Source organism: Asparagus officinalis, chromosome 9 (genome assembly GCF_001876935.1).
Source record: "Asparagus officinalis chromosome 9, Aspof.V1, whole genome shotgun sequence".
Lineage (NCBI taxonomy): Eukaryota > Viridiplantae > Streptophyta > Magnoliopsida > Asparagales > Asparagaceae > Asparagus > Asparagus officinalis.
The window spans coordinates 15,469,074-15,485,047 of NC_033802.1; the positions used below are offsets into that span (position 1 = coordinate 15,469,074).

Below are 15,974 nucleotides of genomic sequence, written 5' to 3' on the forward strand. Positions count from 1 at the left end.
CCCCCAACCTCCTCCTCCCCCACCCCCCCACCCCCGCCTGCTGCCCAACCCAATGATGTGTATCTTGTTGGATTCCCTCGACATATCAGTCATAGAACTAATGAGAGGATGTGTAGCCTGATAGATTTCCTCGATATTTCAGTCTTAGAACTGATGAGAGAAAGAATGTATATCTCACGTTGTTGAGATATATTATTTTTTTATTCTTGTTTTCTTTGAGAAACAAGGATTTAGTTAAGATCTTACTCTTGTTGTGTAGCAGAAGTGCTGTCAAAATTTTCTCTGTGCACAACAAGGGTTTGAAGAGAAGAAGGAGCACAGGTGGTTGATTTAGAGCTTGATCGATGGAGGAGATCATCAAGAAGTTGAACCCCTCGAAGGTCTCAACTTTGATGCATCTGATGAAGTTGTCGGCTGGTGAGAGTACAACAAGGCCACCGAAAAAGTTGAAGCTTCCACCCATCGATCTGAAGCTTGATGGACCAGCTACTTACCTAAGTTGGTCACGACGGGTAAGATACACCCTTGTAGGGAGGAACCTGGAGGGGTACTTAACAGGAGAGAAGACAGAACCGGCTGAGGGCTCAGCTGAAAGAGATGAGTGGAAGTCCACTCATATATTGGTGTACATCTGGCTCCTCAACTCATTGGTCCAGTCAATCACCGCCACAGTAGATGACATCGGGAAGGTGATGGATATCTGGGAAAAGTTGAGGACCTATGATGGGATGGAGAATAACATGAGGGTGTTCCAGATCAAAAGAGAAATTGACGCCACAGTCCAGGGAGAGAGGACTGTCCAGGGATATGCCACAGAGCTGGAACGTCTGTGGATAGATTATGATCACTTCTCACCTCGGGCGAGCTATAAGGACCCGGAGTGTAAGAAGCGAGAGGTATTTCTACAGGAGAGGACTATGGTGTTCCTCAAGGGACTGGCATCGAAGTTTGCTCAGAGGACTGCATTGCTGCTAGCTCAGCCGAAGATTCTCATACTTGAGGAGGCAGTCTCGGCCATGATCCAGGAGGAGACTCGCATTAGGCTGTAGGCGGGGATAGCTGGACTTCATGTGGTGAAGTCAGCACTGGTAGCCTCTAACTCTGGATCCAAGGGAGAGACTCGGCAGTGCTATAACTATGGTGAAGTGGGTCATTTAAGACATGCTTGCACCAAGCCACCGAAGGAAGGAGATTCGGGTGGTCGTGGACCGTTCGGAAGTCGTGGTCGTAGCCGTGGGGATCGACGAGGTGGAAGAGGAGCAGGAACCAGGCGAATCTGGTGGTAGCAGAGGGAGAGGAAGCACCTGAGGCGGTCTTTATTGAGGAAGATCATGCTCTTCTGGAGATACTCAGGAGAAAACAAAGAGTAGCAGGAGATGGAGACAGGATGAGTGGGACTGAGGAGACATCAACTTCGTTCTTCGCCAGAGGCAACACTACTACTTATGCTCATCCAACCAAATATACTGATGACATACATGCTCTTGCTTCTATGTCCCCCGATAGATCATCAGAATGGATAGTCGATTCCGGTGTGTCTCAACATGTGACAGGTAATACTAATGAGTTCTCATCATATACTCACTTAGCATCGGCTGATAGTATTCAAATAGCTGATGGTATATTTCAGCCAGTGGTTGGTAAGGGTACTGTTAATTGTACAGATTCGATAACTTTATCCAATGTTTTGTATGCTCCTTCATTTCCAGTCAATTTTTTTTTCCATTAGTGCTATCATACTCCAACTAAAATACATTGTTTCTTTTGATATTTCTAAGATGATCTTCCAGGAGAAGGGGACAGGACGGAGACTTGGGACTGGCACATGGAATAGTAGACTGTGATACCTGGATCGTGAAGGGCTGGACTCAGCGTCAATATCTATGGTAGAGAGAGCAGGAGTAGGATCTGAGATGAATGTTGAGAGTATGTTAATGCTTCATCACCAACACTTGGGACACTCATCCTTTAGTGTTTTAAGTAGATTGTATCCATCTTTATTTGAGAGAGCAAATAAACAGAAACTTGTGTGCGATGCATGTGAGTTTGGAAAGCTTATTTGAAGCTCTTATGTTAGTTCTGGTCATAGGAGTTCTCGTGCATTTGACCTGATATATTCAGATGTTTGGGGTCTTGTTCCACAAGTTCTATGGATGGATACAAGTATTTTGTTACCTTTATTGATTATTTCTCTCGTGTTACTTGATTATACCTGATAAAAAATAAGAATGAAGTGTTTGGTTGCTTCCAAAACTTTCATAAGAATGTTCAGACTCAATACGGAACAGTAGTAAAGGTATTAAAGTCTGATAATGGGACAGAGTATACCAACAAAGTGCTTGGGGAATACTTGTCAGTTCAGGGAATACAGCACCAGACCACGTGTCCATACACACCAGCTCAGAATGGGATAGCGGAGAGGAAAAACAGACATCTTTTAGAGGTTGCTAGAACATAATGATCTTCATGAATGTCCCAGAAACATTATGGGGGCAAGCAATATTAATCTCAGCGACGTTGATCAACAAAATGCCCTTGAGAGTGCTGGATTGGAAGTCACCGTGTGAGACGTTGAAGAAAGATAATAGTGGGCTTCTTCCACTAAAGGTGTTTGGCTGTGTGTGTTTTGTGAAAGACAACAGGTCATCCGTCGGGAAGCTTGCCCCTAGAGCGGTAAAATGCATCTTTGTGGGATATTCTACTACTTAGAATGGATATGTTTGCTGGAGCCCAGTGGAGAAGAGGTTGTTTATGAACATGGATGTGTACTTTTGAAAACTCGAGTCATATTACACCCGGGAGGTAACCTCATCCGTTGGTGACTCGCCCGATATTGGAAGTATGAGGCGAGAGGGGGAGAATGGTGAGAGGCATGTGAACAATATAGATAATAATATGGAGAAATCGATTTCTCTATCGATTCCTTGGGAGAAAGAATTGGTTGAGGAGGAGCAGGAGAATAAAGAAGACGAAGAGAAGGAGAGAAGAGGTGTTAGGCCCACGGTTCAGGGGAAGCTACTTACCTATAGTAGGAAGGAGAAGCAAATTACAGGAACAGTACCTACAATGTCACTGGTGCCAAGTCCCTTGACAACGCCTGCCCCGACTCCTGAGATACCTACATCACCACCAGATTCCTTCCAAAGTGATATCATTCCTCTCCTTACTTCTCCCACACAAATATCAGTACGAAGGACTACTCACAGTAATACAGAAAATCCTCCTGATAGATATGGTTAGGATCTTGCCTAGTTTGTATCATATTCTAACATTCATCCTACACATGAAGCATTCATTGCATCATTGGACTCTGTTACTGTACCTAAAATTTGGCAGGTTACTAAGAATGACCCAAAGTGGAAAGCGGCTATGCACGAGGAGCTAGAGGCTCTTGAGAAGAACCGTACTTGGGAGTTAGTAAAATTACCAGGAGAGAAGAAAGCAGTTGAATGCAAGTTGGTCTTCGCTGTGAAGCAGAATCCAGATGGACTGGTTGAGCGTTATAAGGCTTGTCTGGTGACAAAAGGATACAGTCAGACATATGACATCGACTATGATGAGACTTTTGCACCAGTGCGAAGATGAACACTCTTCGGACTTTAATCTCTCTGGCAATAAATGATGAATGGAAGTTACACCAACTAGATGTGAAGAATATATTTCTTCATGGAGATCTAATGGAAGGAGTATACATGGAGATATCACCAGGATTCGATACAGATCAGACAGTGAGCAAGATCTGCAGATTGAAGAAGTCTCTCTATGGGCTGAAGCAGTCTCCTCGTGCTTGGTTCGACAGATTCAGACGGGCTATGATAGGTATGGGGTATCAGCAGATTAACACCGATCATACCATGTTCTTTCGACGGAATGAGGGCCACATTATTATGCTTGCAGTATATGTGGATGATATGATTATTACAGGAGATAATAAAAAGGAGATTGTCCAATTCAAAGTGAGAGTGGGTAAGGAATGCGAAGTGAAAGATCTTGGCTTGCTTTGATACTTTTTTAGAATAGAGATAGCTCGAAGAGCGGAGGGGATTGTCCTCTCCTAAAGAAAGTACGCACTAGACCTTCTCAAAGAGACAAGGATGTTAGGGTGCAAACCTACAACTACACCGATCGATCAGAAGTTCAAGCTAGATACGAAAGCTAGAGAACCAGTTGATCGTGACAAATACCAGAGGCTAGTGGGCAGGTTGATCTATTTAAATCACACACGTCCAGATATTTTTTCTGAAGTGAGCGTGGTGAGCCGCTACATGCATGATCCAAGGAAGGATCATATGGATGCAGTGTACCAGATTCTGAGATATTTAAAGAGTGTCCCGAAAAAAGGACTGATATTCAGGAAGAATGAACATGTGAGCATTAAGGGTTACTGTGACTCTGATTGGGCTAGCTGTGTTGATGACAGGAGGTCCACATCAGGATACTGTATCTTTGTAGGAGACTAGGAGTCAACTTGATCTCGTGAAAAAGCAAGAAACAGTCAGTGATGACAAGATCAACAGCTAAAGCAGAGTATAGAGCTATGGCCTTGGGAGTTGCGGAGTTATTGTGGTTGAAAAATATGCTGATAGAGCTGAACCTGGATCAAGGAGCCAAGATGAAACTGTGGTGTGATAACAAATCAGCCATCAGTATCGCCAACAACCCAGTGCAACGTGATAGAACTAAATACATCGAGATCGATAAGTTCTTCATCAAAGAGAAGTTGGACAATGAATTACTGGAGTTAAGTCATGTTCCAACTAAGGAACAGACAGCAGACTGTCTGACTAAGGGACTTAGCTCAGTAGATATGATTAGAGGATGTGACAAGATGAGCTTAGTGAATATCTTTCGCCCATCTTGAGGAGGAGTGTTGACATTTTGATAATAGTTAGAGGGTTATTTGGAAGTTGTATTTGTAGGGGCCTATATAAGCCCAAGAGATTTCATAATACAATAAGAGCTTTTCTCTATTTTCCTCACTAACTCTTAATCACGTTAAATAGCTGGAATTTAATCACTGATACTGAAATAATGTCTGAGAATAATGTCAATAAATTAAATTCCTGGTTTTACCAAAGCCACCAAATCTTATCAAAATCTCACTTAAATTGACTACACCATGATTAAATAAGACGGTAGATAAACCAAAAATGTGAAAAGTCTACTGAACTCTTCATCTATTTCATTTTCTCCCCAAAATGTGCACTATGATTAGTTTCCAGATGCTACTCCCAGAACACACACGCAAGAATAAGAAGAATCATTAAAAAAATGAAAATAAAAGAGTAAAATGGGAGCAAAGATCCCCCATTCCTTCAAGACTAAAATAATGTCTCTTCTAACAGCAAAAAACCTAATGAAATAACCCATATCTACCATTCTCTTGTCCCGTGATCGCAAACAGAAAAAAAAAGGGTTTATCAACTAAATTCACCTGTTGAGATAGTAAATCTCCCAGTTGGAGACCAGATCCGAAGGGCTGAGACTGTAATTGATGCACATGCTCAGACCTAAGAGGAAAAAATAAATAAAAAATAAAAAAATTCGTTAGATCTTTGTGGTTTAACGAGAGAAATTGAAAGAGGAGCGATTACATTTCTGAAGGATCTGCTCTTCTTCTTCTTGAAACAAGAAACCGTTCCTCTCGAACTCGGCTTTGATTTCGGCGTCCATTGCGAAACTAGGGTTTCAAGGGGAGAGAAGGGGATTTTACCAGCTTCAGAGGGCGGGAATAAAAAATGGCGGGAAACAGAGAACGCAGAGGGAATTGGGGATAAAAGAGAAGAGGACACGCGCAAAGGCCCGTGGGTCTGCGTTTGACGGCCCGATCCAGACGATGGATTCCCCGATTTCCCTTTTTGAGTAAATTGCAGAAAACCCCAGTATACAAACTATAGTTCATCACAACCCCCTTTGTTATATTGAATGAAGCAAAAGATACCTTATTCTCTCTACTCATTGGATTGATGCATAATTGTTTTCCGTTATTATATAACGATGGGGTTTTATACTTAATTTTATAAAATAGATCTTTTTTTCTATAAAATCGTGATAGTATGTGGAAAGTCTTGCAGTTCATTAGAGTTCCACATAAGCATATGCTTTTCATTTTTCATTTATTTACTTAAAACATGTGTTTTCTATTCATAATCATACCCAAAGTTTAAAGACTTCGCAAGCTTTATGTTTCGTTGTCTTCTCCTTTCTTTGGTATATCGATATAATAATATGATATACGCTAGGGGCTAATATGAGAGAATCTTTTAAGAGTTGGGTTGGGTCGTATTAGTCCCTCATATCTTTCTTATTTTGAGAATTTTCCCTCGAATCACTGAAATTGCAATTAGGTCTCTATCTCATATAAGATATCTGAGATTAATCCCTTGCCAAAAAAAAATCATCTAATAAGCTAATCATGATTAGGTCAGTAGTTAACAATGGATGAATAATTACTAAACTAATCCCATTAAGTAACTCCACCCCCCTTAGAGTTCGGCTTCCCCTCTCCTTAGCTACCACTTCATCCTTTGAGAAAGAACAAATTCTTATGTCGTCCTCAAAATCAGCACTAAAATTCTTCTCTCTCAATTTAAACCAAGTTTGGACTTTTTAGAAAAAACATAGTTAACATTCCAACCAAATAGTTAACGTTGAAAACAAGCTCTAGCTGGAGGGCCTATTTCAGAATAACTTACACAATTTGAGAGGCTTTGGAGCAATTTCAATGATTCGGAGCACTAATGCAAAACCAGAAAGATTTTAGGATTTAATACACTAGTATGTATCTTGTCCAAAGCACACCCCCTGTCTTTTTAAGCATTGCATTTTGAACATGTCTCCCTCTAAAGTTTAATATATTTGATTTGATTATTATACGTTTAAAATTAGAAATAATATCTACTACTCTACACTTTAAAAAAAACTATTTATGATACAGTAACTTACTGTAGTATAAACAGAATCATACATGCTAAGTATGATTCAAAGATTTACTATTTGTAACACGGTAATTTGTTGTAATATATACTGTGCATATACACGGTAAATCTCTCAAGTATAGAGGAGTAGATGACGTAAAAAAAGTCGGGTCGGGTAATAATTTCAACAGGGACCTCCGATACCAGAACGATCAAAATGGGGCGAATAAATTTTGATGAGCTCGAACGAAGGCTAAAAAGGTCTCATTGATTGGCTAAATCCAAGAGGAGCTCGATCCACCTTCGTCTCTCGCAGCACCTTTCTAGGGTTTCTTCGGGTAATTTCTCGATCACCATCGAAAATTTGCCCCTTCCTTTGATTTTGTAACGCTTAGGGTTTCGAATCGCTGATTGTGATCTCTTCGATCAGTTAATTTCATGGCGCTTCGTCGTCTGCTCCGAAAGAATTTGTTCGAGCAAGTCTCGGGCGTTCGATCTCTCTCGACTGTAGCGGGCGAGCCAATTCGAGCTACGCTCTTTCCTGGTGATGGAATTGGCCCCGAGATCGCAGAATCAGTTAAGAAGGTAAATTTTCTTTTGACTTGTTGATTTTTTTGTTTTATGTTGCTTGGATTTAATGATCGTTGGTTAAAGTTTGAATCATAAGCTTACCAGACATTAGGTTAATGAATGTGAAGTTTTTTGTATCCAATATGCATGTAATTTTGTCAAGGTTTGAGATTTTCCAAGGTGTCACTAGTGTACATGCAACTAGGATTGGAGTTGTTTTATGTTTCGGACACGAAGGTCAGTTTATGTGTAGTAATAGCCTAATAAGAAAATCTATTCTGCGAATTCATTCATCTAGTTTTGCAAAGGCCTTGGCTAGATGGGAATCATTAAGACATGTATGCATAAAGTAATTGCAGGAATTAATTACGGTACCTGTTGTTTATTACAGACTTTTGCATGCTTGTATTATCTTATGTGTGATCAAACTCGGCACGGGGAAGTTCTCATTGTGGCACTATCAGTTATAGTTGCAGTAGTACTACTTTCAATTTGACCTACGAAGTGATGTTCGTGACTGAAATGTGAAATGAAGCTTGAGAAAGACGGGGTGAAGCATGGCTGCCCATTCTTTTTTCCTGATTGTGTTCAAGGGTGTGTTCTCATGCGCAATCACTGTCATGTAATCTTTTGCTTTTCATGACAATGATATAGTCAGGATCTGTTCGGATTGCATCTTCTCTAATTACGTTGATATGGTTTGGTTAGAAATTTTGATTTGTTTTCTTTAGTGGTTAGGTGATTTTCTCTTCTATAAATAAGATGTGTAATCATTCATGAGGAATAGACATCGATGAACAAAAAATCTGAGTTATGAGTAAAAGTTGTCAATGGCTTCTCTTCTCAAGTGTGAGAAGAGCTTTGGCATGTGAATTTCCTCGGTTGCGAAGCCCTTAGGGGGTAAGCATATTCTTTAGCGGGGGGTGTGAAACTCTTAGGTGCGAAGCTTATTCTTTACGCCTTGTTTGGATGGAGGTTAATGGATGAAGTTAAAGTGAAATTTTAATTTCACCTTGTTTGAGAGTTTTTTTGAGGGGTTAGAGGATGGAATGGAAGGTTAAATTTCCTTCCATTTTCTCCCCTCCAATTTGTGGGGTAGAGGATGGAAGGGATACCAATGTAAAATTTTACAATGTGATAAGACAACTATACCCTTATGATATTAAAATCAATGGATAATATATACTTACATCCAATATGTAAGGGTATTTATGTAACTTTATACATATTCACTTCACTTCCCTCCTCTTTATTAGAACTCCCAAACAAGGTAAAACAAATTTACTTCCGTTCCCATTACTAAACTTCCAAACAACATTTTATCTTTTCACTTTCATTCCCTACATTTCCTTTCCATTATTTAACTTTCCGTCTCTTCCCTTAGTAAACTCCCAAACAAAGCATTAGTGAGGTGTAAAGCCCTAATGTGTGAAGCCTATTTATTTAAATCCTATCTTCTTCTTTTTAATTTTTCTGCTTTCAGATTGGAGCCCCTCTCCGAGGTGGACCTAGGTGGTCAACCCGCTGCCTAGCACTAATTGGGCTTTTTTTCTTTTTCTTTTTTAAATTACAATTAACAAATGTAAAAAAACCTGAAACTGATAGTAAGTTAGAAAATTCAAAAAATCGGAATATTCTAAAATGGATAACAAAGAGAAGAGGACGAGATGCAGCAACAACAAGCCAATAACAACATGGAACAATAGCATCAGTAAGAGTAAAATGGAGAGAAGATGGAGGAAAAGAACAACAAAAATAGGATAAATTGAGAACAAAAAGGAATGGATATAGGCAAGGATCAGATAAATTTACCTGATAGGTGTCAGGCTAATGAGTAGAGGTAGTTGATGCTCTGTCAGGCCCGGTTTCATCATTAATACGCACTAGAGAGAAGGGGAGGGCAGCGGAGAAGAAGGGGGTTGTGGGAGAGCATATTGCTTGAGAGGAATAATTTGTTGTTTAGGACTAAGTAACGGTTCGACTGGCTCGTTGGGGCCACCACTATCTTCCTGATTCTAGTTGTTTAAACATCAAGCAGACCACTTAAGAAGGGGCAGCTCCTTCAGCTGCTTAAGCAGCTGGCACGTTTCACATGCCCTGCTTAGGGCCTGTAAGGGTCACTATACACTGCTTGGCCTAGATTGTTTCTTACAATAATGCGTACAATAAAATCCAACTTGATAGGTTTATTGGCTCGAGTTGGGCACCAATGACAATGTTCCAAGTCCTGGTTGCTGGAGTTTATTAATATGAGTTACCTTGAATTAGATTTCAACTTGGTATGCATTACAAGCTTTAAACTATGCACCGTTGGCTTTAAATGGTTTCAATCATGCATAGTGTGATAGAAATGTTGTTGCAAAACTGTGCTAAGCTGTTCTATTCAATTCTAGTCAGAGAGAGGCTTTGGTTTGTCACTCATCTGCCAAAAGCAGGAGACGATGGCAATTCATAGTCCATGTTTAGCATTAGTTTCTGGGGGTTAGCATTGTTTATTGCTATTGATTTTCTATACATTTGTTTTTTCTTGAATTTCTCCGTCTTGTTTTCGCCTACACGCATCCTCCTCCTTCCTCTTATTGTCATTTTCATGATTTGCATTCACAAAATCATGGTAGAAAGTGTAAAGCCAGTAACAGTTGATTTGTTTCACTGCAGGTGTTCAATGCAGCTGAAGTGCCTATTGACTGGGATGAACATTTTGTTGGGGACCAAGTGGACCCAAGAACACAGAGCTTTATCACATGGGAAAGTCTGGAATCAGTTCGTAAAAATGGTGTGGGCCTTAAGGGACCAATGGCTACGCCCATTGGAAAGGGCCACAGATCTTTGAACCTTACTTTACGCAAAGAGTTGGGTCTGTATGCCAACGTGAGGCCCTGTTATAGTCTTCCTGGATACAAAACCCGATATGATGATGTCAATCTGGTAACAATTCGTGAGAACACTGAAGGGGAGTACAGCGGCCTTGAACACCAGGTACCTAGAGTTTACATTTTGACCATTGCATGTTTTATAATAACCAAGATACTGAAAAAAGATTTCATCACTTTGACTCAAAGGTGGTGAGAGGTGTTGTGGAAAGTCTTAAGATCATTACTCGTCAAGCCAGCATCAGGGTTGCAGAATATGCGTTTCACTATGCCAAGACTAATGGCCGACAAAGGGTGTCAGCTATTCACAAAGCAAACATCATGAGAAAGACTGATGGTCTTTTCCTCAAGGTATGCTGACTGTAGGATTTGTAGTTGTAAATGTCAAAGTAAAATTATTTAATGTGCTTCTTTCATCTCCATTTGCAGTGTTGCCGTGAGGTAGCTGAGAAGTACCCTGAGATTACTTATGAGGAAGTAATCATCGACAACTGTTGCATGATGGTATGTCTCTATCATGGGAGCTAATAAGATATGATTGTATCAGCTTTAGAAATGAGTGCATCTCCTCATGGATACAGGAAGAAATACAAATTTAAATTCGCTTTAGAAATGAGTGTCTCCGGTCACAAATGCGTGACTGGAGCTTTAAAGCTATTTGCAAGTCAAATGTTGTTTTCAGCCCTCTTATTCTTATCAGTTTTGACTCATATTTTGCCTTGCTTGAAACAGCTCGTGAAAAATCCTTCTCTCTTTGATGTATTAGTGATGCCAAATCTATATGGAGATATAATTAGTGACTTGTGTGCTGGCTTGATTGGTGGTTTGGGCTTGACTCCTAGGTAACCATTGTTTTCTTCCAATCTATTGACAACTGTAAGCACTTGATCTCATTCACACAACATTTTGTTCAGCTGCAATATTGGTGAGGGAGGCATTTGTCTGGCTGAGGCTGTACATGGGTCAGCTCCTGATATTGCTGGAAAGGTTTGTGACAGTACTTGCTTCCTACTTCAGTTCTGCAATCCATTAAGTCCTCGTTGAACTCTTTATATCCCAGCACTCTTTATCTGAAATCATATTATTTTTTCAATATGGTTAATAATTAAAATCTTTGTGGTTTCCGCTTTTTTACTTTTATAATATAATGACTTTGGCACTCTTCTAGGGGAAGTTAAATGTGCATTAAATCTGTGGCACTTGTTTGCATTTCATTTTCATAGACATTTTCAATAAAATGAACACCTAAAGTGTTGAAAGCGCGTCACTTCATTTTTCACTTTCGTGCAAACAAACACCCCGTTATTGCAAACCTGTCTATCCTATAATAATCAAAGAGATGGCTGGAGTTGGATTGATTTGGTTTGGAAATTTATAAACATAAGGCTTCTAAAGCCATAGACCCATGTGCTTTCATATGTATCTTTAAACCCAAATACATAAACTTCTTTATTTTGAAACCCAAGTGGATGTATTGCTCATGAATATACTGTATTTCATTTAACAAAAATTAAATTTCCAATCCTTCCCCTTCGTGGCTCTCCAACCACCCCTGTCTCTGACAGCTGATGTGATTCCGACGCTATGCCTCCATCCTACAACCCCTAACGCATCAAATTTATCTCCTCTCTTTCTCCTCCTCCTCCTGCCCTCACACTCCATCTCCTCTCTTCCCTAACCGTGATCCACAGAATCTATGAAAATCCCAAATATATCCTACTTTTGCCCCCAAATTCTCGAAAAGTCCGTGCCTTTTCATCTCCATCATCTCTCCTTTCACCAATCCTAGTAATCAAATGATGTGAAGCTCTTGAATGGGTTCTCCATAGCTAAACAAGTCCTCTGCCTCCACAACACTGGCTCTCCGTCCTCTTTGTGGGTTTTGAGCGACAGATTGAGATTGAAGATTGTGGATTGTGGATTGCAGGAGGGGGGGAGGGGATCTAAATGGAGGGAAGACAGAAAGTGGGGAGAGGGTCGGAGGTAGGAGGAAGGCGGCAGCGGCAGCGTTGATCAGAGGTAGTAGGAGGACTGGGGATATAGTTTATATCTTAATGAAATACAGTATATACATGAACAAATATAACCACTTGGGTTTGAAAATAAAAAGTTTGTGTACTTGGGTTTAATGATACATATAAAAGTACGTGGGTTTAAAAATAAATTAGAGTAAAACGTGGCTTTAGAAGCAAAAACCCCTTATCTATATTTGTTTTCTTTTTCCTTTTTACTTAGACTTATGTTAGCCTTCATTGAGAATGGCTTGGTGCCATGAAGCCTCCTTTACTTATGGACTCACTGTAGAACAGTGTGATTGGTAATAAGTAGTTGATTCATATTCCAATAACGTGCAGTTCTAGCTACCGTACTGCAGTAACATTATAGTAGTCGGATAGTTTTCTATTCCAACTAGGTCAAGTAATCAACCAGCAATATTGATTAGTCAATTTTCAGCACAATTTCCTGGTGCCTGTATTCATTTTGAGCTCAGTTCCCACTACAACTTTTGAATCCCTGCTTGTGGTTCAAACTACACATCTAAAAGCATGCAACGGCGCCTCCGATGTTGGATTTCCTTGAACCTTGGAGCAACAAGTGGCTTAAATTACAATTAACCATTAAGACGGGTGTTTATAAGTTAGCATGCTATACATCTCAATATCTTTTCTATAAATGCAAGCATGGAAAACGCCACGTGGAGCCCAAATTTTTGTTCCCGCCTGGAAGGCACGGTGCTTCTTCATTGTATATTTTTAAAATCTATACAATGTCCAGTTAAAAAAAAGTTAATGGGGCTGATGTATCCCTCGCTATAGTGTATTGTTGAAATGGCACAGATCTAGAGCAAATCATCAAGCATACTTGGATCATAATCAATGGCTTGGATGTATGCACAGTTGGGCACCAGTTAACAGTATGGAGGAACATGGCAACACCTGTTTCCGTTAAAACAAAAATCCAATCACAAACTTTCAACTGATCTATGGTGGCCAGCAATTTAGAGTGAAAAGATGACGCATATAAACTAAAAGGAATTCTTATAAATATCATTCGATCAGTTAGCTCGAGTGATGTGACCTCTCTGTTTTTTGGTCTTTCACGGAACACAATCTGCCTTCTATTGTTGTCGCTTTCTAATTTTATCATCTGCCTCGTGACTGATTAATTTAGTTTTTATGAATTTTTAATTGCAGAATCTCGCAAATCCTACAGCCCTCCTCCTGAGCTCTGTCATGATGCTTCGTCACCTGCAGCTAACTGATAAAGCTGATAGGATCCAAAATGCGATACTCAAGACCATTGCTGAAGGAAAATACAGAACAGGTGATCTTGGTGGCACTGCATCCACTACTGATTTTACAAAAGCATTATGCGATAACCTTTGAATTTTTTGAGTGAATCGACTTATAGCGGAATCATTCTACTTCTCGCTCATTGAGTTGTGAGTTAGCGAATAAAGGGACCTGGAAATTTCTCAATTCTTATTGTTTTTCATCTTATATTGTTATGGTCGGCAACATCTCGAGCGGGAAGTTGTAAATTTTTTGTTTTCTTGGTTTATTTTCCCTATTTTGTGCTTTGACCGGGGATTGCTTGTTAGTTATTGCTTGGTTGGCACTGTTAACATCGAAACCAAAGAGGCCAGGGTAAATAAAAAAATTATCTTTTTCAATGTCTAAATTTTGGTTGGTAGGTATTTTTCTTTTTGGGTTTAATTAGTATGGGCCCATGTATTCGTTCTTTCTTACAGAATATTACTTGCTGGCTTTTTTCAGTAGTGCGCTCATTTTTAGCCCTTCTGAGTTTTTATTTATTTATTTATTAAGATTAGAGGATTTTTGAAGGCCGCTCTAGCCCTATATGACAGAACGTGATCGTCCTAAATTTTACGCAAGATTTCCCCTCAATGAATCTTAATTGCAGGGTTTCTCTTAGTTTTAACACAAAAACAACTCTCATCAGAAGCCAGCAGATTTTTCTATCTTATTAGTGTGCCAGACCGGAACTCATTCTTGTGTTCCTTCTCCAAGCCCACATAGGAGTTTTGTTAAGAAAGAAATTCTTTTATCAGAAAATATTAACTAACGTTTTGATTACTTATGATCTACTAAATATTATATTATTAGAATATATGATTCCAACCTGAACAGAAAACTATATGGTTACTTATGATTCTAACTTGAATAGAAAACTAAACGAAAATATGTATTATGGCAAAGAAGAAAATAAAATATTTATAAACATTGCATTTTGTTTGTTTTGAGGATGTAGGAGATTCTCACAACTGAAAGGATGTAGAAGATTCTCATAAAAGTGATTCCGAAAGTTTTGGTGTTATATAGCATGGTCGTAAGTCATTTAATTTAAAGGCTAAGTACCAGCAAAAATTAACCTCTCAAGTTTGGATGATTATTAGATAACCACCTATAACTGTCAAAATAATGTGAAAACCCTTAAATTTAGGTATTATCATAAAGTTCTTTTTAGCTTTATTATTTTATTAGAAAACCCTCATAAAAGTGTGAATTGCAAATTTTTTTTTTTTAAAAAAATCCCCTGCATAATTTTACTCCCTGCTGTGTAGACTTGTAGCTACTGTTTTAGGGGTTTTTCTAATAAAATCTTAAGGGCGATTTTTCTCATATTTTGAAAGTTATGGGCGGTTACCTAACAATCGGTCAGGGTTGGGTTTTTTTTTTCCTGATGTTTAGTCTAAGTTAATACTAAGTTGTAACATCGTATAAGTCTATCTGATAAGATTTGCAGTTCAAACAATAAAAAAGTTTATTTGAAATTATAAAATGTTGCATACTCCTAGTATATGTTAGTAGGGGTGCGCTGCCCGAGAGCACATTTTAACAATTCGAATACGTTATGCGTGGTACCGAAGAAAGGCTTCCAGCAGACTAGGGGTAAAGGGGAAGGCAGGCTTGACAATATATAGTTTTGAAAACCATAAATTGGTGTGTTTGGTAAGCAAGGTGATTTTCTTGTTGTGTTTTTGTAGAAAAACATCATGTCATGGTATTTTTTTTTCAGAAGTGTTTTGAAAACAACATTTTGAAAGTTATTGGTCAAACTAGTTTGGGCGGACGATGACCGTCGACGGCGGGCGGGCAACGGCAGGTACGGCTGGCGAGCGGCGGCGGCTTAGGTGAAGAAAAAGGATCTCAAAACACCTTTTTTGTGTTTTAAGAAAAACGTTTATTCTTTGGATTTTGTAAAGAGTCAGGTAAAAAAACACCACGTTCACCAAACGTGTTTCATTATTTTTTTAAATAAAAAAAACAAAAACGGTAAAAACGCCTAGGTTGCCAAACGCTCCTATTATGTCTCCACTCTTTATGATATGCACAGCGTATTTATCAAAAGGCAAATCTCACCTCTAGGGGAAAACGCAACCCTTCAACTTCAAGATCTCGACAGCCAAAAAAATTCAAAAGTTTTAGCGTCACTTGAATGTCAAAATCCTCCCTTGCAAAAATCTTTATCTCTAGGGAGCATGCAACTATTCAACTTCATGATCCCAACAACTGAAAAATTCAAACATTTTAGCGTCATTTGATATCAAAATCCTCAATTCTTTTATCATCAATCGAAGAGACCCCAAATT

At 39.2% G+C, this 15,974-nt stretch overlaps 2 protein-coding genes across 3 annotated transcripts in view; one reads left to right on the top strand and one right to left on the bottom strand.

The window, feature by feature from the left end:
- LOC109824352 (DNA polymerase alpha subunit B) overlaps positions 1-5,758 on the bottom strand; it is a 25,123-nt gene extending 19,365 nt beyond the window's left edge. For both annotated transcript variants that reach the window (XR_002242614.1, XM_020390931.1), the window contains exons 1-2: positions 5,595-5,758; positions 5,435-5,510 (exon numbers count right to left, since the gene is read on the bottom strand). Coding sequence is in view for 1 of the 2 variants with exons in the window: in XM_020390931.1 (XP_020246520.1) it covers positions 5,435-5,510; positions 5,595-5,673 (155 nt within the window). In the remaining variant the exon portion in view is untranslated. The remainder of the gene's footprint in view (positions 1-5,434; positions 5,511-5,594) is intronic.
- On the top strand, positions 7,104-14,033 carry LOC109824330 (isocitrate dehydrogenase [NAD] catalytic subunit 5, mitochondrial-like). Its single transcript, XM_020390906.1, has 8 exons — positions 7,104-7,255; positions 7,348-7,502; positions 10,146-10,466; positions 10,550-10,711; positions 10,790-10,864; positions 11,093-11,202; positions 11,275-11,347; positions 13,555-14,033. The coding sequence occupies exons 2-8, from the start codon at positions 7,356-7,358 to the stop codon at positions 13,744-13,746; spliced, it is 1,080 nt and encodes a 359-aa protein (XP_020246495.1). The 5' UTR covers positions 7,104-7,255; positions 7,348-7,355; the 3' UTR covers positions 13,747-14,033.